Here is a 26596-nt window from a genome sequence, read left to right on the forward strand (position 1 = left end):
TAAATTAATATACAGTGGGTACGGAAAGTATTCAGACCCCCTTAAATTTTTCACTCTTTGTTATATTGCAGCCATTTGCTAAATGATTGCAAATAATAATTTTCAAATGTAGATACATTAAACAAAATAAACATAAAAGAGGATGCAATACTAACACTAAATGTAACAAGTTGAATATGAAAAGCTGAATCATTTCATCTAAAGTTATTTTTGATCTACAGTTTTGTAATCATTTCATAACTCAAATAAAAATAACACACAAGGGTTAGTTAAAGAATGTTACAAAGATAAAGAATGTTAATACAAGTAATCATACCGGAAGCAGCATCTCATATGGAATTGAGATGTTAGCACCTCTTAAGGTAATACTGTCCAGATCATTGTAGTGCATGACGACATTTTGCTTTTCTTTTTAATGTATCTGAACTTCAGTCTCAGCAGATTTAAATAACATTTATATGCAAATTGGTTTAAATATAAAAACAGACTCAAGGTACTCTGATGTGGATTTAAAATCCATAAACAACAGATTAAACACTGCCTTTTGGCAAAAATATAGACCCTTTAAAAGTAAATCTGTAAAACTCAATACTGTACTCTACATTGTAGAGCTTTATATCGGAGAACAGAATCCGTTGCAATGTGCTCCGTGACTGGATCCTATGCTGTCCTCATTCTCTTGTCCTTTTGCAGCCAGTCTACTACAATGTCTTGCTGGACATCTGCAGATGAAGCCAGATGATACGCCCTGTCATTAGTGGCATACGACTGATCTGCTGTGTAGGTCGGTACGATGTTGAACATGATGAAACCAAGTGTGATCACCACAAAAGACACAATATACAGGCCTGAGAACTGTGAAAAAGGGAGGAAAGTTTCATAAACTTGTAAGAAACTGAAAAATCAATGTGAACAAGACAACTCTCAGTAGGTAAAATTAATTCATTAAAAGATTTATTATATAAAGCAAGTGTCCAAATATCAAGAATCACTGCTACCACTCAAAATGTCAACACCCCTGGCCAATTATCATTTAGCAAGAGGACTGTTTTGAAGATACTGGAAAATTTTGTCCTGGCATTTTTATTGATTTGCTGAAAATGTAATATTTCCACTCACATTGTAGCGAAAAAGGAACATGCCACAGAAGAGACTGAAGAGGTCGGCAGTCAGCAGTGAGAGGTTCACAGCTGTGGCGCTGGTCATATTTACCACTACAGGCATGAAACTGTACAGCCCATACATGCACAGAGTATATGCAACAAAGAGCAGGCCTACAGAATAAACATACAGGTATTTAGAGTATTTATCAAATAAACAAGAGAACTGGAGTTACTCAAATTTCCATAAAACTTACCACATATATTTATTGGCATTTCAATGTAAATGATGGCTAGATAATTGTATTATAAGCAAATGTCAATGAAAAAGAAACATTTAACTAGAGTTACTCACATATTGTCCAGTTCCAGCTGATGACAGGTATAGCTTTGGATTCAAGTATAGCCCTTTAAAATATAAAAATATATACATTTTAAAATGTAATTCATTCCTGTGATGGTAAAGCTGAATTTTCAGCAGTCATTGCTCCAGTTAAGCGTCACACGATCCTTCAGAAATCATTATAATATGCCCATTTGCTGCTCAAGTCACATTTCCTATTATTATCATTGTGCTGCTAAACATTTTTGTAGATACCATACTGTTTTTGTTTTTTTTTCTCAGTTCAGATCATAAGAAAATAAATTTACTTGAAACATAAATCTTTTGTAACATTATAAATGTCTTTACGGTCACTGTTAATAAATTGAATGCATCCTTGCTGAATAAAAGTATTCATTTCTTGTGCAAAAAAATAAATAAATAAATCCTACTCCCAGAAAAATTTTCACAATTTTGAATGATAGTGTACGAAGACTTGGTTTTAAAAATGAGTCTATGGCCTGGCTTCACAGATGGGGCTTAGCTTAAACCAGGAATAGGCCATAGTTCAATTAGGATTTTAAAGTCATTTTTTATAAACATGCCTTAGAAAAAAACATTACTGGTGTGCATCTAGAGACAAAACAAGGGCACTGACATATTTCAAGATCAATCAGTGCAAGTTTCTTTCAGTTGAGACAGCTCAGATTTACATTTTAGTCGGGGACTAGGTTTAAGCCTTGTCTGTGAAACTGGGGGTATATCTCATGGTGGGGGCTTTTCACTTAGAAAATGAAATGGTGGACATAAAACTTACATCTGCACACCACTGATGAGAGTCCCAAAGAGCCCCATCATGCCCAAGAACTCCACCCTGCTCAAGTTTTTCACTGTGTATTCCTGACAGACGTTAGATACTGCGTACAGAGCAGCACTGACCAGCACGAGTCCATCCCCCAACAACACATGATGACCTGCAGTGACAGAGACACACAAAAAGCCCAAAACCACAAAGATCAACTATTTTTGTGCAAGATGACATTTCAAGCAACAAAAACCACAGTCAAACCCACAGATAAATTCTTCATGTAGCTTCTTTAGTTGTCCTCTTTTTATAATAATTCTTTACATTTATATAGTGCTTTTCTGGGTACTCAAAGCGCTTTACATAGAAGGGGGGAATCTCCTCAACCACCACCAGTGTGCAGCATCCACCTGGATGATGCGACGGCAGCCATATTGCGCCAGAATGCCCACCACACACCAGCTTATTGGTGGAGAGGAGACAGAGTGATGAAGCCAATCAGCAGATATGGGGATGGTTAGGTGGCCATGATGGTCAGAGGCCAATGGGCAAATTTGGCCAGGATGCCAGGGTTACACCCCTACTCTTTTTTGAAGAACATCCTGGGATTTTTAATGACCACAGAGAGTCAGGACCTCGGTTTAACGTCTCATCCGAAAGACGATGCTTTTTGTCAGTATAGTGTCCCCGTCACTACACTGGGGTGTTAGGACCCACACAGACCACAGGGTGAGCACCCCCTGCTGGCCTCACTAACACCTCTTTCAGCAGCAACCTAGTTTTCTCTGGAGGTCTCCCATCCAGGTACTGACCAAGCTCAACCCTGCTTAGCTTCAGTGGGCAACCAGTCTTGGGCTGCAGGGAGATATGGCTGCTATATAAGATTTATATAATCTTATCTTTTGTAACCTGAATAAAATACCCTCGTGATTTGGCAAATGTTTAATGAGAAGCAAAACAAACGAATATCTATAAAAGCATAATCAAGGTGTAATTAGATTATGCCCCTTTTTGCCCCCTATTATAAAGTACTTACTTGAGCCTTGGTCTCGCCCTGCCAGCAGATCTGCTCCTACCATCGCACCGACTCCAAGCAAACACACGGTCACAGCTATAAAATGCAATGGTCTGTAGCGAGTTTTCAAGAAGATCCACGAGAGCAGCATCAGAACCGGGATCACAAAGCAGTCCAGCAGCTACAACACAGAAGTTATTATATTAAAAGGCACAATTTGTAAGATTTTTTTAATTAAAATATCCAAAAACCACTAGAACAGTGTTATATATTTTGCTGACTTGTGTACTTACACTATCCCAAATGTTTCGAAGAATGTTTAAATCCAGAGAAATAAGTAATTTTAACTAGTGACACGGACCGTGTCTATAGTGTCATTGTGTCGCCTGCAAATGACGTCATACACCCTCGGTTTTGTTTTGTAGAAAACACCAAAGACGCTTTCATATATTGAGCGTTTTAATAGACCGGTGGCGACCGCACAGAGTAGCATTATAACAGAACTTTCAAATGTATCTAGTATGATAAAACAGCCCTGCTTTTTTGCCCCACATACGCACAACCGGAAGGAGCGGAAGCGGTCGACCGTGGCATAATAAAAGCTCTGCTGCTTTCGAGCCGTGTGTCACGCTCGTTCAGCGGCCTCATTTCACTTCGACGGCTTTCAGCCTCACCCTGCTTCATTTGTAGCCTTCAAAAAGAGGAGCCTTCAAATATTGTGTCAGAAAACAGAGGGTCTTTGTTAAAAAAAAAAAAATTGAGAACCACTGCTCCAGTGGGACCACAGATAAAACCTATACACTTAATTATATAATTTACATTCTTGGAATTTTATAACTATTAGACATTTTTGGTTATGTCTAACTTTATCATTTTTTGAAAACTCTTCTGGTGGCAGTCACTGGGTTGGCTGAGAGTCTGGGTGAAGCGTTTGCGAGTCTTTAACGGTTGAAATCTGTTCTGTAAGCCATAAATGCTATAATGTAAAACCAGGTTAGCATATTTGACAGACACCACTACTATAGATTAACTATGAATTATAAAACCACTTTAAATGATTGCAAATAATAATTTTCAAATGTAGATACATTAAACAAAATAAACATAAAAGAGGATGCAATACTAACACTAAATGTAACAAGTTGAATATGAAAAGCTGAATAATTTCATCTAAAGTTATTTTTGATCTACAGTTTTGTAATCATTTCATAACTCAAATAAAAATAACACACAAGGGTTAGTTAAAGAATGTTACAAAGATAAAGAATGTTAATACAAGTAATCATACCGGAAGCAGCATCTCATATGGAATTGAGATGTTAGCACCTCTTAAGGTAATACTGTCCAGATCATTGTAGTGCATGACGACATTTTGCTTTTCTTTTTAATGTATCTGAACTTCAGTCTCAGCAGATTTAAATAACATTTATATGCAAATTGGTTTAAATATAAAAACAGACTCAAGGTACTCTGATGTGGATTTAAAATCCATAAACAACAGATTAAACACTGCCTTTTGGCAAAAATATAGACCCTTTAAAAGTAAATCTGTAAAACTCAATACTGTACTCTACATTGTAGAGCTTTATATCGGAGAACAGAATCCGTTGCAATGTGCTCCGTGACTGGATCCTATGCTGTCCTCATTCTCTTGTCCTTTTGCAGCCAGTCTACTACAATGTCTTGCTGGACATCTGCAGATGAAGCCAGATGATACGCCCTGTCATTAGTGGCATACGACTGATCTGCTGTGTAGGTCGGTACGATGTTGAACATGATGAAACCAAGTGTGATCACCACAAAAGACACAATATACAGGCCTGAGAACTGTGAAAAAGGGAGGAAAGTTTCATAAACTTGTAAGAAACTGAAAAATCAATGTGAACAAGACAACTCTCAGTAGGTAAAATTAATTCATTAAAAGATTTATTATATAAAGCAAGTGTCCAAATATCAAGAATCACTGCTACCACTCAAAATGTCAACACCCCTGGCCAATTATCATTTAGCAAGAGGACTGTTTTGAAGATACTGGAAAATTTTGTCCTGGCATTTTTATTGATTTGCTGAAAATGTAATATTTCCACTCACATTGTAGCGAAAAAGGAACATGCCACAGAAGAGACTGAAGAGGTCGGCAGTCAGCAGTGAGAGGTTCACAGCTGTGGCGCTGGTCATATTTACCACTACAGGCATGAAACTGTACAGCCCATACATGCACAGAGTATATGCAACAAAGAGCAGGCCTACAGAATAAACATACAGGTATTTAGAGTATTTATCAAATAAACAAGAGAACTGGAGTTACTCAAATTTCCATAAAACTTACCACATATATTTATTGGCATTTCAATGTAAATGATGGCTAGATAATTGTATTATAAGCAAATGTCAATGAAAAAGAAACATTTAACTAGAGTTACTCACATATTGTCCAGTTCCAGCTGATGACAGGTATAGCTTTGGATTCAAGTATAGCCCTTTAAAATATAAAAATATATACATTTTAAAATGTAATTCATTCCTGTGATGGTAAAGCTGAATTTTCAGCAGTCATTGCTCCAGTTAAGCGTCACACGATCCTTCAGAAATCATTATAATATGCCCATTTGCTGCTCAAGTCACATTTCCTATTATTATCATTGTGCTGCTAAACATTTTTGTAGATACCATACTGTTTTTGTTTTTTTTTCTCAGTTCAGATCATAAGAAAATAAATTTACTTGAAACATAAATCTTTTGTAACATTATAAATGTCTTTACGGTCACTGTTAATAAATTGAATGCATCCTTGCTGAATAAAAGTATTCATTTCTTGTGCAAAAAAATAAATAAATAAATCCTACTCCCAGAAAAATTTTCACAATTTTGAATGATAGTGTACGAAGACTTGGTTTTAAAAATGAGTCTATGGCCTGGCTTCACAGATGGGGCTTAGCTTAAACCAGGAATAGGCCATAGTTCAATTAGGATTTTAAAGTCATTTTTTATAAACATGCCTTAGAAAAAAACATTACTGGTGTGCATCTAGAGACAAAACAAGGGCACTGACATATTTCAAGATCAATCAGTGCAAGTTTCTTTCAGTTGAGACAGCTCAGATTTACATTTTAGTCGGGGACTAGGTTTAAGCCTTGTCTGTGAAACTGGGGGTATATCTCATGGTGGGGGCTTTTCACTTAGAAAATGAAATGGTGGACATAAAACTTACATCTGCACACCACTGATGAGAGTCCCAAAGAGCCCCATCATGCCCAAGAACTCCACCCTGCTCAAGTTTTTCACTGTGTATTCCTGACAGACGTTAGATACTGCGTACAGAGCAGCACTGACCAGCACGAGTCCATCCCCCAACAACACATGACGACCTGCAGTGACAGAGACACACAAAAAGCCCAAAACCACAAAGATCAACTATTTTTGTGCAAGATGACATTTCAAGCAACAAAAACCACAGTCAAACCCACAGATAAATTCTTCATGTAGCTTCTTTAGTTGTCCTCTTTTTATAATAATTCTTTACATTTATATAGTGCTTTTCTGGGTACTCAAAGCGCTTTACATAGAAGGGGGGAATCTCCTCAACCACCACCAGTGTGCAGCATCCACCTGGATGATGCGACGGCAGCCATATTGCGCCAGAATGCCCACCACACACCAGCTTATTGGTGGAGAGGAGACAGAGTGATGAAGCCAATCAGCAGATATGGGGATGGTTAGGTGGCCATGATGGTCAGAGGCCAATGGGCAAATTTGGCCAGGATGCCAGGGTTACACCCCTACTCTTTTTTGAAGAACATCCTGGGATTTTTAATGACCACAGAGAGTCAGGACCTCGGTTTAACGTCTCATCCGAAAGACGATGCTTTTTGTCAGTATAGTGTCCCCGTCACTACACTGGGGTGTTAGGACCCACACAGACCACAGGGTGAGCACCCCCTGCTGGCCTCACTAACACCTCTTTCAGCAGCAACCTAGTTTTCTCTGGAGGTCTCCCATCCAGGTACTGACCAAGCTCAACCCTGCTTAGCTTCAGTGGGCAACCAGTCTTGGGCTGCAGGGAGATATGGCTGCTATATAAGATTTATATAATCTTATCTTTTGTAACCTGAATAAAATACCCTCGTGATTTGGCAAATGTTTAATGAGAAGCAAAACAAACGAATATCTATAAAAGCATAATCAAGGTGTAATTAGATTATGCCCCTTTTTGCCCCCTATTATAAAGTACTTACTTGAGCCTTGGTCTCGCCCTGCCAGCAGATCTGCTCCTACCATCGCACCGACTCCAAGCAAACACACGGTCACAGCTATAAAATGCAATGGTCTGTAGCGAGTTTTCAAGAAGATCCACGAGAGCAGCATCAGAACCGGGATCACAAAGCAGTCCAGCAGCTACAACACAGAAGTTATTATATTAAAAGGCACAATTTGTAAGATTTTTTTAATTAAAATATCCAAAAACCACTAGAACAGTGTTATATATTTTGCTGACTTGTGTACTTACACTATCCCAAATGTTTCGAAGAATGTTTAAATCCAGAGAAATAAGTAATTTTAACTAGTGACACGGACCGTGTCTATAGTGTCATTGTGTCGCCTGCAAATGACGTCATACACCCTCGGTTTTGTTTTGTAGAAAACACCAAAGACGCTTTCATATATTGAGCGTTTTAATAGACCGGTGGCGACCGCACAGAGTAGCATTATAACAGAACTTTCAAATGTATCTAGTATGATAAAACAGCCCTGCTTTTTTGCCCCACATACGCACAACCGGAAGGAGCGGAAGCGGTCGACCGTGGCATAATAAAAGCTCTGCTGCTTTCGAGCCGTGTGTCACGCTCGTTCAGCGGCCTCATTTCACTTCGACGGCTTTCAGCCTCACCCTGCTTCATTCTACTACGTTAATAAATCATTAGCTCATCCATGAACATGATTTCTGCCCGAGTCCCGTTGGATTGCATCGGCTGTGGGGATGAAGACGACAGCTCCCATGATTCCACTCTCAGTCACGGCGTCATCAATCTACGCCTTTGTCTATTTGTTTATTTTGAAAACGCGCCCTCTAACTATTATTGTATTAATTTGTGTGTCTTTTTTTTCAACTGAATGATATACTCTTACCTGTATACTTGTAAGGGTAGTGAACTGGTATGCCTTCACAACTGTGTAGTTGGCTTCCACATCCGTAAGAGCCATCAGAAAATACTTCCACCACTTTGTTTTTAGAATTTGAACAATATTATTTTCACCTAAATAAAAAATAAAAACTGATTAATTCAATAAAAATATAAGCCATATCTTTTGTATGCACATATAAGGAGTTCCACCCTCGTTTACGTCATGAAGAGCCAAGATCGAAAAAAACTCAAACTTGTACAAACCCGGAAGTACGATTTTTAGCACAGAAATTCTCCGGCATATGGCCAAATTTTTTTTTTTTTTTTTTTGTCCATGCTTAGCATGAGAATCCAACTCTTTAACAGTGTAAACAACTCTGAATGCATGAAACAGCATTGTACCCCCCCTTTAAAGAATTTAATCCACAAGATAAGCCATGCAGGCATCCTGAAATAAGCAAGTTCATTTAAAATCTGGAGCAATGATAAGCATGGTCATGGAAATTATATTCTGCCCTTCTAATCATCTGATAAAAGCAGTGAGTGACTCCATGCAGGGAAGGTGTGCTGCAACGTACCTCTCCTGAAGGCTAAGACTAAAGTATAGGTGAGCAGCAGCAAGGTGTAATTGAGGAAGCTTTGCAGCATTGGCGTCTCCACCCCGGCATCTGCCAAATACTGACATGTAACTGCCGTCCCACATATCAGCATTGACAGGGCTTGACCCATTGCAATAGTTTTGCAGAACTGCCTGTAGGAACAATTCTTAAATTACCATCAATATGACAGCTGTAACATCAAAATATGAAACATTTTAAAACCGAGAGATCTTTAACATACAGTACCATGTAAACATATCTTTAAACTTGAGATTCTGTGGACCACAAAGAAATCTCCCCCAGCGGCTGAGAGCTCCCAATCTTCCATGTTCAAAGGAGTTCTCTCCCACTTCACGATCCATATTTCACACACAGAGACCTAGAAAATCCAGAGCAAATGAAAAGAACTTTAGTGAAAGTCACAGGCTTTGATGTTGGATAACATCTAGTGATTAATGGTGGAAATAATCTTAATCTCTTTAGGAATTTATGCACAATAATGTTGACCTCAGGTGGGCCTTTTTAATTAAAAAATGCCATTCCTTGCTTAATGTCACTTAAAGGTCATAAAATAAAAAGGAACTCAGCCTTTTTTTAATACTCACCATGAAAGTGTATAATATTCTATAAAGAAAACCTATACTGACTTGATAAAGACATATAAAAGCCTCTACACAAAAAAAATGACTTAAAATACTAAAGATCACCATGAAGCAATTACAAATCACTTTAAAATAATTTTAAATAAAGACTTTATTTTTAAAAAATCAACATAAGCCTGATATAAACTGCTGAAGCCTTTAAAAAAAATGTGTATGAATAAAATTAGCGTTGTTTACATATTCAAACTAGAGCTTCGGCCTCAAATGCGGAACATCTGAGAAGCTGTTGGTTGTAGAGCAGCAGTTCTCAGAGCACGTGGCGACCGGTCAGGAACTTTAGACAATGTAGGACACAGCAAACTGTTTCTTGATCACAAAGATCAAAATAGGATGAACTCATTAATAGTAAAGCATTAATAATTTTGCGTTTTAGGCTAAAAGCTGTGTAGCTTCATTGCAAAAAGTAAATCTCATTCATGTAACCTTCTTAAGAGTTAGCCATGCTGTTAGCTAGGCTAAAAAACTAAACAAAACACAACGTCGCGTGTTTACAAGTTAACGAATAAAACCAAGCGTCTGGTAAATACCTTGATCCGTCATGTCCGTGGTTTATGAATTATCCGCTAAAATTCGACCACAGTATTATCTTTCAATGAAAGCGAGGGATTCATAAATGCAGTCGGACAATTTAAAGCCCCGCCCATTTCCACAAACAACCAATGGGAGCTTCTTCTTCTTCTTTTCTTCTTTCCAGTTTAACGGCGGTTGGCATCCAACCAATGGCAGCTTACTCTTTATTAAATTGTGACCAATGGCAGAGACGCATGCTGTTTACGACTACACAGAAGTTGTGTGCACTGAACATGTATTTGGTCTCCTACATCGATTAGAAATTTACTTCATTGGTTATGAAGAATAATCGTTTTGAAATTCCCATATTTAACAGCTGTTAAGCTTATGTCTAGCGATGATTAATGAGAACTGAGATTTCGAGACGAGTCTGCAGTTGCAGCTGGTCGGCCTTCGGATTGTTATGGGAAAGATCCTATCGTGTCCTTGGACAGGGAACTGGCTCCAGATTATCACTATTCACACAGTAGTTATGATTCACTCCTTAATATAATCTGGGTGAGAAGTAACTCTCAAGGACAGGACATTTCGTATGACCCTGCTCGATTAAATGTGAATGTGTCTTATTTATTAAATATTTATCACACTGGCAGTACCTAATGGCGTGATGATAAAAGCAAACGTGTCATCCTACATCAAAAAAAAAAAATTGTATGCGCAGAATAACGTTAGAAAGCTATGTAGATGCATTCATTGACTGCTCCTTTCATTTAAAATGTGTCTTTTCATTCTTTCTTTTATTCCTTCTTTCTTTCTATAAAATATAAATAATAAAATGAGAATGGAAAAATGAATAAACAGCAGTATCAGTGCTGCTGATGCAGTCTGTCGCAATGCTCCCTAGCAACCAAACCTCCTCAAACATCGCGAGACTGCACGGGGACTAAGTTGAAGAAACATGGCGACGTCTAATTTATTGAAGGTAGGAGGTCCCTGAATGTGAGAATATTTTGCATCGTTTGCGTCTCCCGTAATGTTATGACAGCGATCCCATGACCCAGTCACTGTCCGCTTCTAATTACATCGCTAAACATGACGCGTTGACTCAAAACGACATTGTTCGAATTGCAGATTGTATATAGTGGGGTTTTGTACTATTATTATAATGTTTAGGGTTCAGAGCTGTATTTAAGGATGCCTTTTCTCACAAAACGTACTGCTATCTATCATAAGGCTGCTTAAAAAAAATGATGAGAAAATATAAATACATGCGTATTTTTAAGTTGCAACATTGCAGATTATTTAAATGCTACATTTATTCAGCCTGTGCATATTTATGTCAAACCTGAAGCTCACCTGGTGCCTCTGGTTTCTAATCACACAGCTATACTAATCTATCTACATATATTAAATAGAAATGTACCTTCTGTTACTGTTTTGTTTGAATACTTGACACAAAGTAAAATAATCAAAATTCTTTTTTATAAATGCATAAAGCCTATAATAATTTTAAAGAAAGGTTTATTGTCCTCGTTCTCCTTTCTCAGAATAAAGGCTCCCTGCAGTTTGAAGACAAATGGGATTTGATGCGGCCCATTGTTTTGAAGCTACTCCGTCAGGAGGCAGTTACTAAGCAGCAGTGGTTCGATTTGTTCTCGTAAGTTGTCTTCGATTTGAGAACACTGACGGCAGTGTTTGGGTCTGATGGTCAATAATATCAATCAGGACTAACAAGAAGTCTTAAACCATAGTTTACATTGCTTAAATGTTACACAACGAATACAGTCAGATTTAAGACTTTCTCTTAATACTATGTTTGATTTGCAGAGACGTTCATGCAGTGTGTTTATGGGACGACAAAGGCCCGGCAAAGATTCATCAGGCACTGAAAGAAGACATCCTAGATTTCATCAAGCAAGCACAGGCAGTACGTACTGTATATCATTTTTGCACATACAATAATATGAAGTAAATTAATTTTTTTCTGCCTTATTCCTGTAATCCCAAATGTTTCAATGCATATTGTTTCTATTCTTACTCTTTCTGATCTACTTCAGCGAGTACTCAGTCATCAGGATGACACTGCTTTGCTTAAAGCTTACATTGTGGAGTGGAGGAAGTTCTTCACACAGTGTGATATTCTACCTAAGCCCTTCTGCAAGTTGGAAATCACCCTGCTGGGCAACCAGGGGAGCAATAAGAAGTCCAATGTTGAAGACAGTATTGTTAGAAAGGTGGATTCTCTTTCTGCATTTTGACCGTATACTTCACATCAATTTATATTATACTGCCTTATTATTTAATTGCAAATATTATTGTAACAACTGATGCATAACATTATCAATATACAAATTTATTATAATCATTTGTTGTTTTATTTTTTGCTTAAGCTTATGCTGGACACATGGAATGAGTCTATATTCTGTAATATAAAGAACCGGCTCCAGGACAGTGCCATGAAACTGGTCCATGCTGAGAGATTAGGAGAAGCGTTCGACTCGCAGCTTGTCATTGGAGTGCGGGAGTCATATGGTAAAGCTCTCATAAAACTAAGCAACTCGGGTTCTGTCCATATGGACCTCTCCTGATGGACACTCCTGTCTTCTGCTTTGTCTTACAGTGAACTTGTGTTCCAACGCTGATGACAAGCTCCAGATCTATAGAGAGAATTTTGAGAAGGCATATCTAGATTCCACTGAGAGGTTCTACAAGACACAAGCACCTTCCTATCTGCAACAGAACGGCGTTCAGAACTATATGAAATATGTGAGTGTGTTTTCAAACTGCTGTATTGCCTAAACTAGAAAAATGTGGGTGACAATAGTGCAAGTCAAAACTACTGTAATTTTACAGCTTTGAAGTAAAAATTTTAATATACTAATTATTTATGAATTAACTTGTTATATATATATTTTTTTATTTAATAGTGCAGTTGTATTACAATGAAAGTGCAATTCTGTCTTAGAAACAATATTATTGTTATTAATTTATTATTATTATTATTATATAATCACATTCAGTTAATCCCTTTGTTATAAAATTAGTATTGCTATCAAACGATTAATCGCATCCTAAACAAAAGTTTTTGTTTACATAATATATGTGTGTGTACTGTGTATATTTATTATGTATATAAAAATACACACACATGCAGTATATATTTAGAAAATATTTACATGTATATATTTATAGTCAAATAATTTATATTATATATAAATATATTTAATATATGAACATAACGTTTTTCTTAAATATATGCATGCATGTGTGCGTATTTATATATACATAATAAATATACACAGTACACACACATATATTATGTAAACAAAAACTTTTATTTTAGATGCGATTAATTGCGATTAATCGTTTGACAGCACTAAAAATTTGTAAAGTATTTTCTTAACTTACATACTGTTCAAGTTTTATACGCATAATGTTGTGGCAGGTTTTTCCTGTAGTATCAAAAATGGTATGGAATAGCAATATTATTTAAGGTATTATATTGAAGTTCAAAAATTAGTATTGTGACAAGACTTCAGATTTCTAACAAGCTTTTATGTGTATGAATGGTAAATCACAGCACATCTCTGAGGTGTCACAATATTTGAGAGTTATTCATCCCAGGTGGCACTTTTGATTGACAGGCAGATGGCAAGTTAAGAGAAGAGGAGAAGCGTGCACTTCGATATCTGGAAACCAGATGTGAATGTAACTCCGTCCAGGCAGTGAGTGTTCCCTGCTCCAAAACAAGACCCGTGGTGCCGCATTATTAAATAATGCTCAGCGTGTAGTTTGCATTTGTCTTTCTCACTTACTAACATTGGGTGCTCGGTTTGTGTCTTTTGCGTTCTTCCAGCTAATGGAGTGTTGTGTGAATGCGCTGGTGACGTCGTTCAAAGAAACAATCCTGGCTGAGTGTCCGGGAATGATCAAGCGGAATGAGACAGAGAGTGAGTACGGCAGGAGCTCTGGCACCAAAGGCTCAGCGAGTTCAGGTTGGCAATGGGATACGGTTCCCATTTATATCTTGCCAAAACCTCCCCACCCATCCCACCATCTGTGTGTTTGTGTGCCAATCATTGAGTCCACCAACCCATTTCAACTGTAAACAAATGCAACAGTATGCAACTATCGTATGTAAAGGGAAGGAAATGCCAAATGTTTGCATCAGCAATACCTAGTTTAACTCATTTGGCTTTTAAATAGGATCATGATAACAGCATTTTTTAATGTTTTGATGTTTTAATGTTACTAAAATGTGTTTGTTCTGCCACTGGTGTGTTTCCGCAGAGCTGCACCTCATGTTCTCGCTGATGGACAAAGTGCCCAGTGGTATTGAGCCAATGCTGAAGGACCTGGAGGATCATATCATGAGCGCAGGTCTGGCTGATATGGTGGCCTCAGCGGAAACCATTACCACAGTGAGTTGAGACAGTAGCTGCTTTTCGTTATCAGACAGATGCATCATGGATATATGTATCCAGTTTTTGATAGTGCGATCACTGAATGATCTAGATAATATATAATATGTTGCTGACATTTGTTTTATTTTTGCAGGACTCTGAAAAATATGTTGAGCAGCTCCTAACATTGTTTAACCGCTTTAGTAAATTAGTTAAGGAAGCATTCAAAGATGATCCACGTTTCCTAACAGCCAGGGATAAAGTAAGTATCAAAAGGATTTATCCGTTAGTCCAAACCATTCACTGTAAAAATATATATTTATAAATATATATTTTTAAAGTTTTTAGATTTATTGGATAAAATATTATTTAGGGATGCACCGATATGAAAATTTTGGCCGATACCGATAACTGATAATTCTTTATTTTTGAAAGCCGATAACCGATATGTTGGCCGATAAATCTATATCTAATTATATAAACTATATACATCATGTATAATATACGTTACTGTTCAAAAGGTGGGGGCAGTAAGTTTTTTTTTAGATTTTTTTAAAGTTGTTTTTTAATTAAACCTGGATGCTTTAAATTGCAATCAATGCACTTATAATGTTACAAAAGATTTCCATTTTAAATAAATGCTGTTCTTTTGAACTTTCCATTAATCAAAGAATCCTTAAAATATATTAAATGTTTTCAACACTGACAGTAACAAATGACTCTTTAGCACCAAATCAGCATATCTCTGAATAATTTCTGAAGGATCATGTGACACTGAAAACTGGAGTAATGGCTGCTGAAATTTCAGCTTTGCCATCACAGGAATGAATTACATTATAAAACATATTAAAATAGATAAGTTATTTATTTTAATAATATTTCACAGTATTACAGTATAGGCAATATACTGTAAATGCACCCTTGGTAAACACCTTAAAAAATGAAAAAAGGAAAAAAAAATCTTGCTAACCCAAAACTTTTTAACAATAATGTACCGTTAAAGTGGAGAAGTGGTTTCCATTTTTCCATTCTTATTTTATAATTTTGTATTCGTGTTTACGCAGGCATACAAAGCAGTAGTGAATGACACCACAATATTTAAACTAGAGCTCCCTCTAAAACAGAAAGGGTAAGACGTCTTAATATATACGTTTTTCTATCTGTCGTTCTAAGAATATATTTTAAATACTGTTTGGTTTGCTTTATTTTTCCTTTGTTTGCAGTGTGGGTCTGAAAACACAACCAGAGTCAAAATGTCCAGAGCTGCTGGCCAACTACTGTGATATGCTCCTTAGAAAGACCCCACTGAGCAAGAAACTCACCTCAGAGGAAATAGAGGCCAAGCTGAAGGAAGTGGTGAGTGAGTGGGTGGGTGGAGTGACCAATAAATATTAGTTTTTTTTGTGGCAGTATTTTCACAAATGTTACTCACACCTCTGTTTGCAATTATCAAATCAGATGCAATGTTTTAATTATTTATTTTTATGTACTGATTACAGCTCTTGGTTCTAAAGTATGTTCAGAACAAAGATGTCTTCATGAGGTACCACAAAGCGCACTTGACCCGCAGGCTAATTCTTGACATTTCTGCAGACAGTGAGATTGAAGAGAACATGGTGGAGTGGCTCAGGGTAAGAGGGCTTGAAAGCACGCTTATGATGGATGAAAGACTTTTTAGTGAATGTCTTTAAGTGATTTTTGTGTGTGTACAGGAGGTTGGCATGCCAGCAGATTACGTGAACAAGCTTGCCAGAATGTTCCAGGACATCAAAGTATCAGAAGATTTAAATCAATCCTTTAAAGAAATGCACAAACACAACAAACTTGCATTACCAGGTCAGATATGCCACTTATGAACTGATGCTTCTGAACTATTCTATTGTAACTTTGAACTAATTATTATTTATGTCTCGACACTACAGCTGACTCGGTCAATATAAAGATCTTGAATGCAGGAGCATGGTCTCGGAGTTCAGAGAAAGTGTTTGTATCCCTGCCCACCGAACTAGAAGATCTCATTCCTGAAGTTGAGGAGTTTTACAAGAAAAATCACAGTGGCAGAAAATTACACTGGCACCATTTGATGTCCAATGGCATTGTGAGTAGCAGCTTCAGCCCTTTGTATAACAGCATGCTCTACTTCCTTGGAAAATAGGGGAGACCCAAAACCAGCCTCTTCCCATTGAGACTAATTTGTGTGTTTTGTACTGTCGCCAGTAAAAAGCACTTAACTTTTGATGCTCGCAAGCTCTTCTACTGTGAATTGTGTTGATGCAAATGTTTATTTATTCTCTTAAATGACAGTATTATTGCTACACTGGAGATTCTGCCTCGACTTTGACATTTTATAGGGGTTTGTTGTGTCAAGGGAACAGATCAAGATTGGTTTCATCTCTTCTGTCGCTAGATCACATTCAAGAATGAAGTTGGGCAGTATGATTTAGAAGTCACGACATTCCAGTTAGCTGTGCTGTTTGCCTGGAACCAAAGGCCCAGAGAGAGGATCAGCTTTGAGAATCTGAAACTGGCCACGGAGCTTCCAGACGCTGAGCTGCGCCGGACTCTCTGGGTAATAGAGTCTTTATTTTGTTGACATTTCCACTACTGTGTTTAAATGCAAAGGACATGATCATGTGGAGTGCAAATGAAAGGATCTCATGTGACATTGACTTTACTAAATCCTTCCTAACTCTTTGTTTTTGTTTGTTTTAAACGTGTAGTCTCTTGTAGCTTTCCCCAAACTAAAGCGTCAAGTGCTGTCGTACGAACCTGTGGTGGGCTCTCCTAAAGACTTTGCAGAAGGCACTGTATTTTACATCAATCAAGAGTTTTCTTTAATGTAAGCACAATCATCACACACTGGCTGCATTTGACGAAGAATTATGAATAATTTAAATAATACTTGTGTTAATAAATCATACGAATATAAATCATAAGTCATGTGCATATTTTCATCACTTTCTCTACACTACCGTTCAAAAGTTTGGAGTTGGAAAGATTTTTACAATTACTCACCAAGGATATTTTAGTTTGTTAAAAATATAGTAAATGTGAAATATTTGTACAATTTTTTTCTACCTCAGTATCTTCTGTCATGTGATAATGATCAGAAATCATTCCATAATGGTGATTTTGTGCTTTAGAAACATTTCTATTTATGACATTCCTAATGTTTTTGGAATTTTTTGTGTATTGCTGTCACTTCGATCTATTGAATGCATCTTTGTTGAAAATAATTATTCGTTTCTTTAAAAAATCTTATTAAGCCCAAACTTTTGAGTAAATCATAATACATATCTAAGTACATACATTGCTGGACTATTAGGTTATATTATTAATTATCGCATGTTTTAACAGACCACAGTTCAATTAAATGATCTCTTCTGCACAGAAAAAACTCAAAGGTCCAAAAAAGAGGGAAGATCAATTTGATTGGTCGATTACAACTCACCACAGAGAGAATGCGTGAAGAAGAAAATGAGGGCATAGTGCAACTTAGGATATTACGCACACAGGTAATAAAATTACATTCACATGATCTTAATGATTGAAATGTGTTTGTGTATTTATATCTATTGTGTTTATATATATATATATATATATATTGTGTGTATATATATATATATACACATTTCTGATCAATGCTCGGGTAATCAAACTATAAATTAATTCAAACAGAAGTTTGAATTAGTAGTGATTTCATTAGGTGCATCCTGGGATGCGTTTCAAACAGTGTTGAAGGAGTTTCCATGTAAGCTGGGCACTTGTTGGCTGCTTTTCCATCACCATCTGTTCCAACTCATCCATTAATTTTTTTTCTATGAAAGTGTTAGTTTTTTAAAGACATTAATTTGCAGGCATTTTAAATAAAGTAACATTTGTCTACTAAACAAAATTCAAACATTTAAGCATAAACCTTTATATCAAAACTATGAGAAACATTTCAGACCAAACATTTCTCCGATATGCTGACATAAACATCAACTGTCACTAAGCTCTTCTTCCTCACTCTGTACAGGAAGCTATCATTCAGATCATGAAGATGAGGAAGAGGATCAGCAACGCCCAGCTTCAGACGGAGCTGGTGGAGATCCTAAAGAACATGTTTCTGCCCCAGAAAAAGATGATCAAAGAGCAGATCGAGTGGCTGATAGATCAAAAATACATCAAACGGGACGAGACGGACATCAACACATTTATCTACATGGCGTAGCCGACTACGCCCAGTGCACTCTGGGACGTTTTTTTTTGGAGGATTCCATATGTGATTTCAGCCCATTGCCCAGCCTGGCCTGGGAGATTGACTAGATTTATCTCAAGACACATCACGCTGAGAAATTGCTGACAAATCCCTGCCTTACTTCACAAATCTATGAAATTAATAAAACAAACTTTGGAAGAAATAGAGGTGTAAAGTGAGCAGAATCTGTGTGGCTAATTTATATGCATCTTGTGCAATCTTCTAATTACGTTTCACCACCTTCGACGTCAACGCACCAGGTGAAAATATTGCTTTACGTCCTGAAAAAACCATCCAGCTGTGTTCATTTTGAGTTCACTGCTGGCTTATCAAATTAACCTAGCTCTAAACATCCAATAGTAAACAACACATGCCTTATACTGTATTGCCTTAAGAAAATGTAAAGTTCAGGCCAGTGGTGTTGTTAGACATCAAATTATCCTCATGATTCACGGCATTGTATATTATTGCACAGAATTGCAGGCCTCAGGCGGTTTTTCCTCGGTTGTTTTACCCATCAGCTCACAGTCTCTGCTTAGTGTGTCCCTGTTTGTCTCCCCAGTGGCAAGTTAGCTATGTACACTGCCGCTGTCCATGGTGCTGATGAGATGGCCACTTGCTTCCGACTAATAGGCTACTGGAAGAATAATATTATGTTGAGTTACACGCTAATGCTCTTGAATAATGACACTCATACTGACAAAAACGACAGAATGCATCATATATTTTTGTTGCAATCACAGTGTTACTGTCAGCGTGTGTGCGTGGGTATACATTGGTGTCTACCCCGCCGCACATGCTCAGACTAGGAGTCCCCCCTCCGCTCGTAGGCCCCTCCCAGACACGCGTGAGAGTGATCCGGAGCTCGGAGAAGAGCCTCAGTTGCACGGGACCGCAAGAACGTCGCTGGATCCCGGGAGGACCGGAGAGAGAGAGACGCCACCGTGGGACTGGAGTTGTGCTCAGGTATTGGGTTATTTCACAAGCGGCGAGGCCGTGCTGGTCTGTTACACGAGCGATGTGTGACATCAGACCGCATTTGACATGCAAGACTGTAATTATCCGAACAAACGAGATGAGCGCGCTGATTTATGTTGCTCGTCTTGCGTTTTAAGCGCGAGAGGTAAATCTTGCCACCTGACGGGACGCGTGCAGAAGCGATAAAATAATATTCCGATTTAATTAGATGGAGATTCTTAGCATAAATGGTCATCTATTTAAAGCTAGTGTGGGAACTGGAAGCCTACTGCATCTCTTCGGTGCATTCGGGCAAAGTACAAGTAGAGTCCAATTGTTCTTGAACACGAAAGGAAATCACTTTACGTCGTATGTCGTTAATTAGTTGTTCCCACGCCTTGCGGTCCCTATTAAGATAAGTTTGACCACCGGGCTGACAGGAGTGGGCAGTCCCTCAGTCCTTAACTGGAACCTTACTAACGTGCTTTAACCTAGAACAATTAATGCAACAATCGTCTGATGAAATGTTTGTGTTTGCATGGTGAAACCTTATGGTGTAATGCCGTCAGTTTTGGGTAGTAATGTAATCTGGTTGACCTAATCAGATTAAGCATTTGCAATTAAGACTACATTACATTTTAAAATATATTTTATGAATTAGCTACAGTTATGACGGTTTTGATTACTAATCTATTAATTAGTTTGTTAAATAATTCATTGTTATCTCTAAGGGAGACCCAGTATATCACTGTGTAAAGCAATTTATGTTTTCCAAGAAATATACCCCCAAATTATACATAAATTAGTTCATTCCCCATTATAAAATCCAGCCAGGAGCTGTGTTTCAGAACATGTGGTATCTAGCTAGTCTAAGATTGTTGTTAGCTGGTCAGGTGGTTGAGGAGACACCATGTTCTAAAAACAGCTTGACCACCTTAAACTGATCAACTGGTAGCTGGTTTGTTGCTAATCCAAGTTGCTTTACCAGAATGAAAATCAGGCTGGAAACCAGCTACCTTCTTAAGATTGATTTTGCTACTCTGTCGAGTTCATTAAGTCTGTTCTAGCTTGTCTAAATTGGTCCAATCTGGTCAATAGTTGATTGACTAGTCCTTGACTGCGTACCTGAAACTGGTATGAGCAACTGGTATGTGATTTATTTATTTCTAAATTGGTTTACCAGCTAATGACCATCTCTGACTGGCTAAAAACCAGCTACCATCTTAAGATTGATTTTCCAGTAAACTTGACTAGTTTACTACTCTAACTAGTTCACTAGTTCTGTTGTTGCTGGTCTAAGATGGTCTTTAGCTTGTTGACCAGTCAGCATGTTCTAAAAGCCAGCTTGACCATCTTAAACTGGTGTGACCAGTTGGTAGCTGGTGTGTTTACCAGCTAATGATCATTTGAAATTCAATTAGTTAGATGGCTTACCAACTAATGGCGATCTTAGACTGGATAGGAAACCAGCTACCATGTCTCAAAATAAAGCTACCATCTAAAGCTTGATTCTCCATCAGGGCTAAAGGACTTTGTTAATCTAACCAGTTCTATTCTTAGCTTATTAGCTGGATGACCAGCGACCATGTTTCATAAACCAGCTTGACCACCATAAATGTGATGACTAACTAGTAGCTGATTTGTTAGTGGTCCAAGTTTGTTTACCATCTAATGGGGATCATCTTAGACTAGCTAGAATCCAGCCACCATCTTCTAGCACGACTAGTAAACATTATCAGTTTACTAATCAAACTAGTTCACAATTGTTTACTGAAATGAGTGTTAATTAGTACAAATTAGTAATTGAGTTTTTATCAAAACTTGTAATAAGTGATATAATAATAGGTTCATGATGATATAGTTTAATGAAGATGTTGCTCTTTGCTTTTTGTGTATAATTTTGTCGAAATAGTTCAAAATTATTCTTTGTAACACTAAAGAAAAGAAAGTATTGAGATTACATTACCTGAAGTGTAATATAAAATATTATGTTATTGAGAACCATTGTAGTCATGCAATTTGTAGACTGAATTTCGGCAGTAACCCATCCAACACTGACTGCAGTACATTTTAAATTTAGCATATTTTGTAACAGTGATGGACTCAGCAGTGCATGTTTTGAGTGTTCGTTGTAAGTCGTGGAGTGTAAGGGGTAATTCTAGGCATACCATATGGTTTGTGCGATGACTTACTACATGTATTCATGAAGTGGCTGCAGTGACACAGCTGGGATACCCTGAAATGGTGATTGTCAGAAAGGGGAGGTTTTTTTTATCAAGATCTTTGGTGCACTGTCTCTCTGCCTGCTTCCTCTCTAGCACTCTCTCTCTTTTTTGCCATCTACTCTACCCCTCCTTCTACTACCATAGTAGGAGTTTCTGTAGGTGGGATTCATCAATCCGTGGGATTCATACAGTGCATTTTCTTCAGGAACAAAATTTTCTGGGTCTCACTCTGTTTTTTCACATTAAGTGTAATGCTTAATAGAGCTGAGAACCACATAAACCACATCATTCCACTACCGCGCTTGTAAACTTTCATGAGCTAGCAGTGCATAAGTTGGGTGTGAGAGAGAGTCAAAAGGCCACTATCTGTCTGTCAACTGGCACATTACATCTGTCATTAGGCTTAAGGCATTGCACATTCATAAAGCCTTATGAACAGATGCATATGGTAATCACATAATATTCTTGCTGCTTCGATCCCTCTGTTCTACTCTTTGGTTCCCTGACGTGTGAATTCCACTTGCAAGCCTCAGCACTTCCTACCTGCTTTCTCCCGTCAGGAGGTAGAGGAGAGACCGTTTGCCTGTGTGGTGGTCTCACTGATGTCACGAATCAGTCACGAGTTGAGGCCAGGCACCATCTGCTGTGTTGGCTGTCCAACTGCAGTGTTTTCATTTCCCCAGGTGCTCCAGTCAAGTGTACTGCACAATCAACTTAACCGCGTTTCCAGTACCAAACCAGTCCCTAGTCGTGTACAAACACATTCTCTCTGTTTTAAAAAGTGAGATGCAATAAAGCAAGGAAAATGACAGGTTTCCGTACAAGTTAAGCTAAATCAAATGTATTTGTGGAGTAATGTTGATTACCACAATAATTGATTTCTGCTTTTCTTGGGGGGGAAACAAACAAATAAACAAACGACAACCTGGTTTAAAATGAGGTATACTTACAATGAAAGTGAATGAGGCCAAATTGTGAACTTTAAAATCCTCACTATAGCCTTGATTTGTAATTAAAACACCTGTAAAAATTATCATTTAAACAGCTTTACAGCTCAAAACTTTTTTAACAGAATAATTAATATAAGTACTGTTATGTAATTATGCATTTCACATTTCTGCTTTTAAATCCTCCAAAATTTGTCCCAGTTCACTTTTATAGTTAAGTTGCTCACAATAACATATAATTTAGCTTTTCTTTAAAAAAACAAAAAAAAAAAAACTTTTTTGTGGTAATCAGTGTTTTTTAATATTATTTATGTAGTATGTAACTTGTTCTGTTTTTAGTTATTTTCCAAAGCACCTTTTTTTTTCAAAAGTTTGTTTTCATCTAATATTTATTTTTAAAATTTTTATATTAGATCTATTTTAATAAAGAGAACAATTTTTAATTGTTTAAGTTTTGGTTAACAATAACCACACTCTTGGTAATCAAGATTGTCACAAATGCTGTCAAGCTTATGTTACTTATATCCAACCCAGAATATTATAACATGCATGCATAATATGATGTTGTTATTATAATCGCCAATAAATTAGATCATCAAGATGAGGAAGAAGCTTCATCCCACATTTGATAGCTTGATATTGCTTGATCATATAATGATGAAGCTGTTATTATCTAAGACTCCAGTCTTTACATTTTCACTGCAGAGCTGGCCGTAGAATGACATAAGCTAGAGTTTTCTGTCATTAGTGCAGAGAGAATGGACAGAAAGCTGAAGACATAATTAATCTTCCTGAAGGTCTGGGAGTGGAGATGAATAATTCACCGCAGCTCGGCTCGCTCAGCTCTCGAAACTAGCCTCTGAGAGAGCTGTGACTGACAGATTGCTCATGCATTTCAGAAAACGCATCGGAAATGTGCGGAGAAATGGACAGAAAGATCCTTTTCTGTAGATCTGGACAGATACGGCGTGTTGGAAGTGGTGTCTCTGGATAAGATGTTCTCAAGTTTCGCTCTTCTGAACTACTTTCAAACTCTTGAATAGCTCTTATAGACTCATTCGGTCAAAAAAAGGTATTCCCCAGTCAGTGGAAGAGGGGTGCTAAACCGACACACTCATCCCAGTAGGCATTGCTTTTACACTACCAGTCACTGAGATGAATACAACTCTGTAATGATACGTTCCAGTTCAACCTGGATTTGAAGCAAAGTGTCCCAGCAGCGCCGAGTCTGCAGGTACAGTTCCTGCTGCTGACTTCATCTCCTCCTGCCAGGCAGAGTAAATGTGTGCTGCAGATTATCAGTACTAGAAGGACTGGTTCCTTCCAATATCTAAAAGAAAACAGTTGTATTGTGATCGTATATCTTTTCTTTGTCTATTCTAATTGCATTTTTAGACTCTCTGTCTCATGAAGTCTGGCCAGGTGCACACTTTTGACTTTGCTTGGTCCTGTCACTGCACTTAACTTGCACAACAAATTGTAGTAACTGATTACATGTAATCTGGATTACATAACCAGATTCCAAAAATAAAGTATTTTTAATAAGAGTACATTACATTTTAAAATGCTCGTAATCAGATTACTGTTACTTTTTATGGATTACATGATTACATAGTCACACAATGGCAGTAAATTAATCATAATTTATTGATTCTTCCTAATTCTTATTCTTTTCTCTCTCTCTCTTAAATTTTTAAATGTCAGTTGTTTTCATATTTATGTTTTCTTTTTCTTTTCATAAAATGCAGGAATACCTAAAAATAATTGTCAGGCAAACTCCTTAAAATAAAATATTTACCCGAAATATCTCTGAGCAAGTTAATATTTCAATAATTTAACAGCATATTTGCATGTTTACAATTAACTGATATCTCAGATTGTCTCTTGAAGCATCTTGGAGACGTTGCTACAGTTCTTCTGGATTTAGTCTGTCTCAGTTTGTTGTGTTTTTTCATGTCATTCCAGACAGACTGGATGATGATCAGATCGGATCTCTGTGTGGACCACTGGCTGCTGTCAGACAAAAATCTCACTGGATTATTACAATTAATGATAAAATTAATGTTTGGAAATGTAAACTGATATTTCTCACTGACACACTACAGCAAATAAATAAATTTATAATAAATAAATAAACTGTATATACAGTGGGTACGGAAAGTATATTTGTTATATTGCAGCCATTTGCTAAAATCATTTAAGTTAATTTTTTTTCCTCATTAATGTACACACAGCACCCCATATTGACAGAAAAACACAGAATTGTTGACATTTTTGCAGATTTATTAAAAAAGAAAAACTGAAATATCAGATGGTCCTAAGTATTCAGACCCTTTGCTCAGTATTTAGTAGAAGCACCCTTTTGATCTAATACAGCCATGAGTCTTTTTGGGAAAGATGCAACAAGTTTTTCACACCTGGATTTGGGGATCCTCTGCCATTCCTCCTTGCAGATCCTCTCCAGTTCTGTCAGGTTAGATGGTAAACGTTGGTGGACAGCCATTTTTAGGTCTCTCCAGAGATGCTCAATTGGATTTAAGTCAGGGCTCTGGCTGGGCCATTCAAGAACAGTCACAGAGTTGTTGTGAAGCCACTCCTTCGTTATTTTAGCTGTGTGCGTAGGGTCATTGTCTTGTTGGAAGGTAAACCTTCGGCCCAGTCTGAGGTCCTGAACACTCTGGAGAAGGTTTTCGTCCAGGATATCCCTGTACTTGGCCGCATTCATCTTTCCCTCAATTGCAACCAGTCGTCCTGTCCCTGCAGCTGAAAAACACCCCCACAGCATGATGCTGCCACCACCATGCTTCACTGTTGGGACTGTATTGGACAGGTGATGAGCAGTGCCTGGTTTTCTCCACACATACCGCTTAGAATTAAGGCCAAAAAGTTCTATCTTGGTCTCATCAGACCACAGAATCTTATTTCTCACCATCTTGGAGTCCTCCATGCAGGCTTTCATGTGTCTTGCACTGAGGAGAGGCTTCCATCGGGGCCACTCTGCAATAAAGCACCGACTGGTGGAGGGCTGCAGTGATGGTTGACTTTCTACAACTTTCTCCCATCTCCCAACTGCATCTCTGGAGCTCAGCCACAGTGATCTTTGGGTTCTTCTTTACATCTCTCACCAAGGCTCTTCTCCCCCAATAGCTCAGTTTGGCCGGACAGCCAGCTCTAGGAAGGGTTCTGGTCATCCCAAACGTCTTCCATTTAAGGAATGGAGGCCACTGTGCTCTTGGGAACCTTAAGTGCAGCAGAAACTTTTTTGTAACCTTGGCCAGATCTGTGCCTTGCCACAATTCTGTCTCTGAGCTCTTCAGGCAGTTCCTTTGACCTCATGATTCTCATTTGCTCTGACATGCACTGTGAGCTGCAAGGTCTTATATAGACAGGTGTGTGGCTTTCCAAATCAAGTCCAATCAGTATAATCAAACACAGATGGACTCAAATGAAGGTGTAGAACCATCTCAAGGATGAGCAGAAGAAATGGACAGCACCTGAGTTAAATATATGAGCGTCACAGCAAAGGGTCTGAATACTTAGGACCATGTGATATCTCAGTTTTTCTTTTTTAATAAATCTGCAAAAATGTCAACAATTCTGTGTTTTTCTGTCAATATGGGGTGCTGTGTGTACATTAATGAGGAAAAAAAATTAACTTAAATGATTTTAGCAAATGGCTGCAATATAA

General features: G+C 37.7%; 4 protein-coding genes across 5 annotated transcripts in view; 2 read left to right on the forward strand and 2 right to left on the reverse strand.

Annotated features, from left to right (window-relative positions):
• Window positions 1-89: 89 nt before the first annotated feature.
• Window positions 90-4605, reverse strand: LOC107603274 (solute carrier family 35 member F2-like). Its single transcript, XM_016296039.1, has 6 exons — window positions 4531-4605; window positions 3264-3423; window positions 2240-2396; window positions 1456-1508; window positions 1120-1274; window positions 90-855 (listed from the first exon to the last, which is right to left on the reverse strand). The coding sequence occupies exons 1-6, from the start codon at window positions 4603-4605 to the stop codon at window positions 661-663; spliced, it is 795 nt and encodes a 264-aa protein (XP_016151525.1). The 3' UTR covers window positions 90-660.
• Window positions 3940-10264, reverse strand: LOC107548121 (solute carrier family 35 member F2-like). The gene is made up of 9 exons (XM_016228667.1): window positions 10154-10264; window positions 9211-9343; window positions 8944-9116; window positions 8370-8497; window positions 7478-7637; window positions 6454-6610; window positions 5670-5722; window positions 5334-5488; window positions 3940-5069 (listed from the first exon to the last, which is right to left on the reverse strand). The coding sequence occupies exons 2-9, from the start codon at window positions 9324-9326 to the stop codon at window positions 4875-4877; spliced, it is 1137 nt and encodes a 378-aa protein (XP_016084153.1). The 5' UTR covers window positions 9327-9343; window positions 10154-10264; the 3' UTR covers window positions 3940-4874.
• Window positions 10265-11039: 775 nt separating this feature from the next.
• Window positions 11040-18890, forward strand: LOC107548163 (cullin-5-like). Of its 2 annotated transcripts, none has more exons than XM_016228729.1 (19): window positions 11040-11118; window positions 11684-11793; window positions 11964-12063; window positions 12194-12370; window positions 12527-12668; window positions 12757-12902; window positions 13781-13861; window positions 13993-14131; window positions 14427-14557; window positions 14694-14801; window positions 15604-15668; window positions 15763-15895; window positions 16039-16170; window positions 16252-16375; window positions 16462-16637; window positions 16947-17108; window positions 17260-17378; window positions 17931-18054; window positions 18558-18890. In XM_016228729.1, exons 1-19 carry the CDS (start codon window positions 11095-11097, stop codon window positions 18750-18752), a joined length of 2388 nt encoding a protein of 795 aa, XP_016084215.1. In that variant the 5' UTR covers window positions 11040-11094; the 3' UTR covers window positions 18753-18890. The 2 variants fall into 2 exon arrangements, with proteins under 2 accessions (XP_016084215.1, XP_016084216.1); XM_016228730.1 differs by having other exon boundaries at window positions 13993-14086.
• Window positions 18891-19665: 775 nt separating this feature from the next.
• Window positions 19666-26596, forward strand: part of LOC107548164 (calpain-5-like) — a 41998-nt gene continuing 35067 nt past the window's right edge. The window contains exon 1 of the mRNA XM_016228731.1: window positions 19666-19745. The gene's annotated coding sequence lies outside the window, so the exon portion shown is untranslated. The remainder of the gene's footprint in view (window positions 19746-26596) is intronic.

The sequence above is a fragment of the Sinocyclocheilus grahami genome, unplaced genomic scaffold (genome assembly GCF_001515645.1).
Source record: "Sinocyclocheilus grahami isolate Dianchi unplaced genomic scaffold, SAMN03320097.WGS_v1.1 scaffold344.1, whole genome shotgun sequence".
Lineage (NCBI taxonomy): Eukaryota > Metazoa > Chordata > Actinopteri > Cypriniformes > Cyprinidae > Sinocyclocheilus > Sinocyclocheilus grahami.

Excerpts from the sequence above, each read along its gene's own strand:
- LOC107603274 (XM_016296039.1), bottom strand. The coding sequence starts at position 4,605 with ATGCACTACAATGATCTGGACAGTATTACCTTAAGAGGTGCTAACATC. Across the intron at positions 3,424-4,530 it reads CATATGAGATGCTGCTTCCG|CTGCTGGACTGCTTTGTGAT; the intron begins GTATGATTACTT and ends TCTGTGTTGTAG. Across the intron at positions 1,509-2,239 it reads CTCATCAGTGGTGTGCAGAT|GGCTATACTTGAATCCAAAG; the intron begins GTAAGTTTTATG and ends TATATTTTAAAG.
- LOC107548163 (XM_016228729.1), top strand. The coding sequence starts at position 11,095 with ATGGCGACGTCTAATTTATTGAAG. Across the intron at positions 14,132-14,426 it reads CAAAGGCTCAGCGAGTTCAG|AGCTGCACCTCATGTTCTCG; the intron begins GTTGGCAATGGG and ends GTGTTTCCGCAG. Across the intron at positions 16,376-16,461 it reads CAACAAACTTGCATTACCAG|CTGACTCGGTCAATATAAAG; the intron begins GTCAGATATGCC and ends TCGACACTACAG.
- LOC107548121 (XM_016228667.1), bottom strand. The coding sequence starts at position 9,326 with ATGGATCGTGAAGTGGGAGAGAACTCCTTTGAACATGGAAGATTGGGA. Across the intron at positions 5,723-6,453 it reads CTCATCAGTGGTGTGCAGAT|GGCTATACTTGAATCCAAAG; the intron begins GTAAGTTTTATG and ends TATATTTTAAAG. Across the intron at positions 5,489-5,669 it reads CAGCTGGAACTGGACAATAT|GCCTGCTCTTTGTTGCATAT; the intron begins GTGAGTAACTCT and ends TTTATTCTGTAG.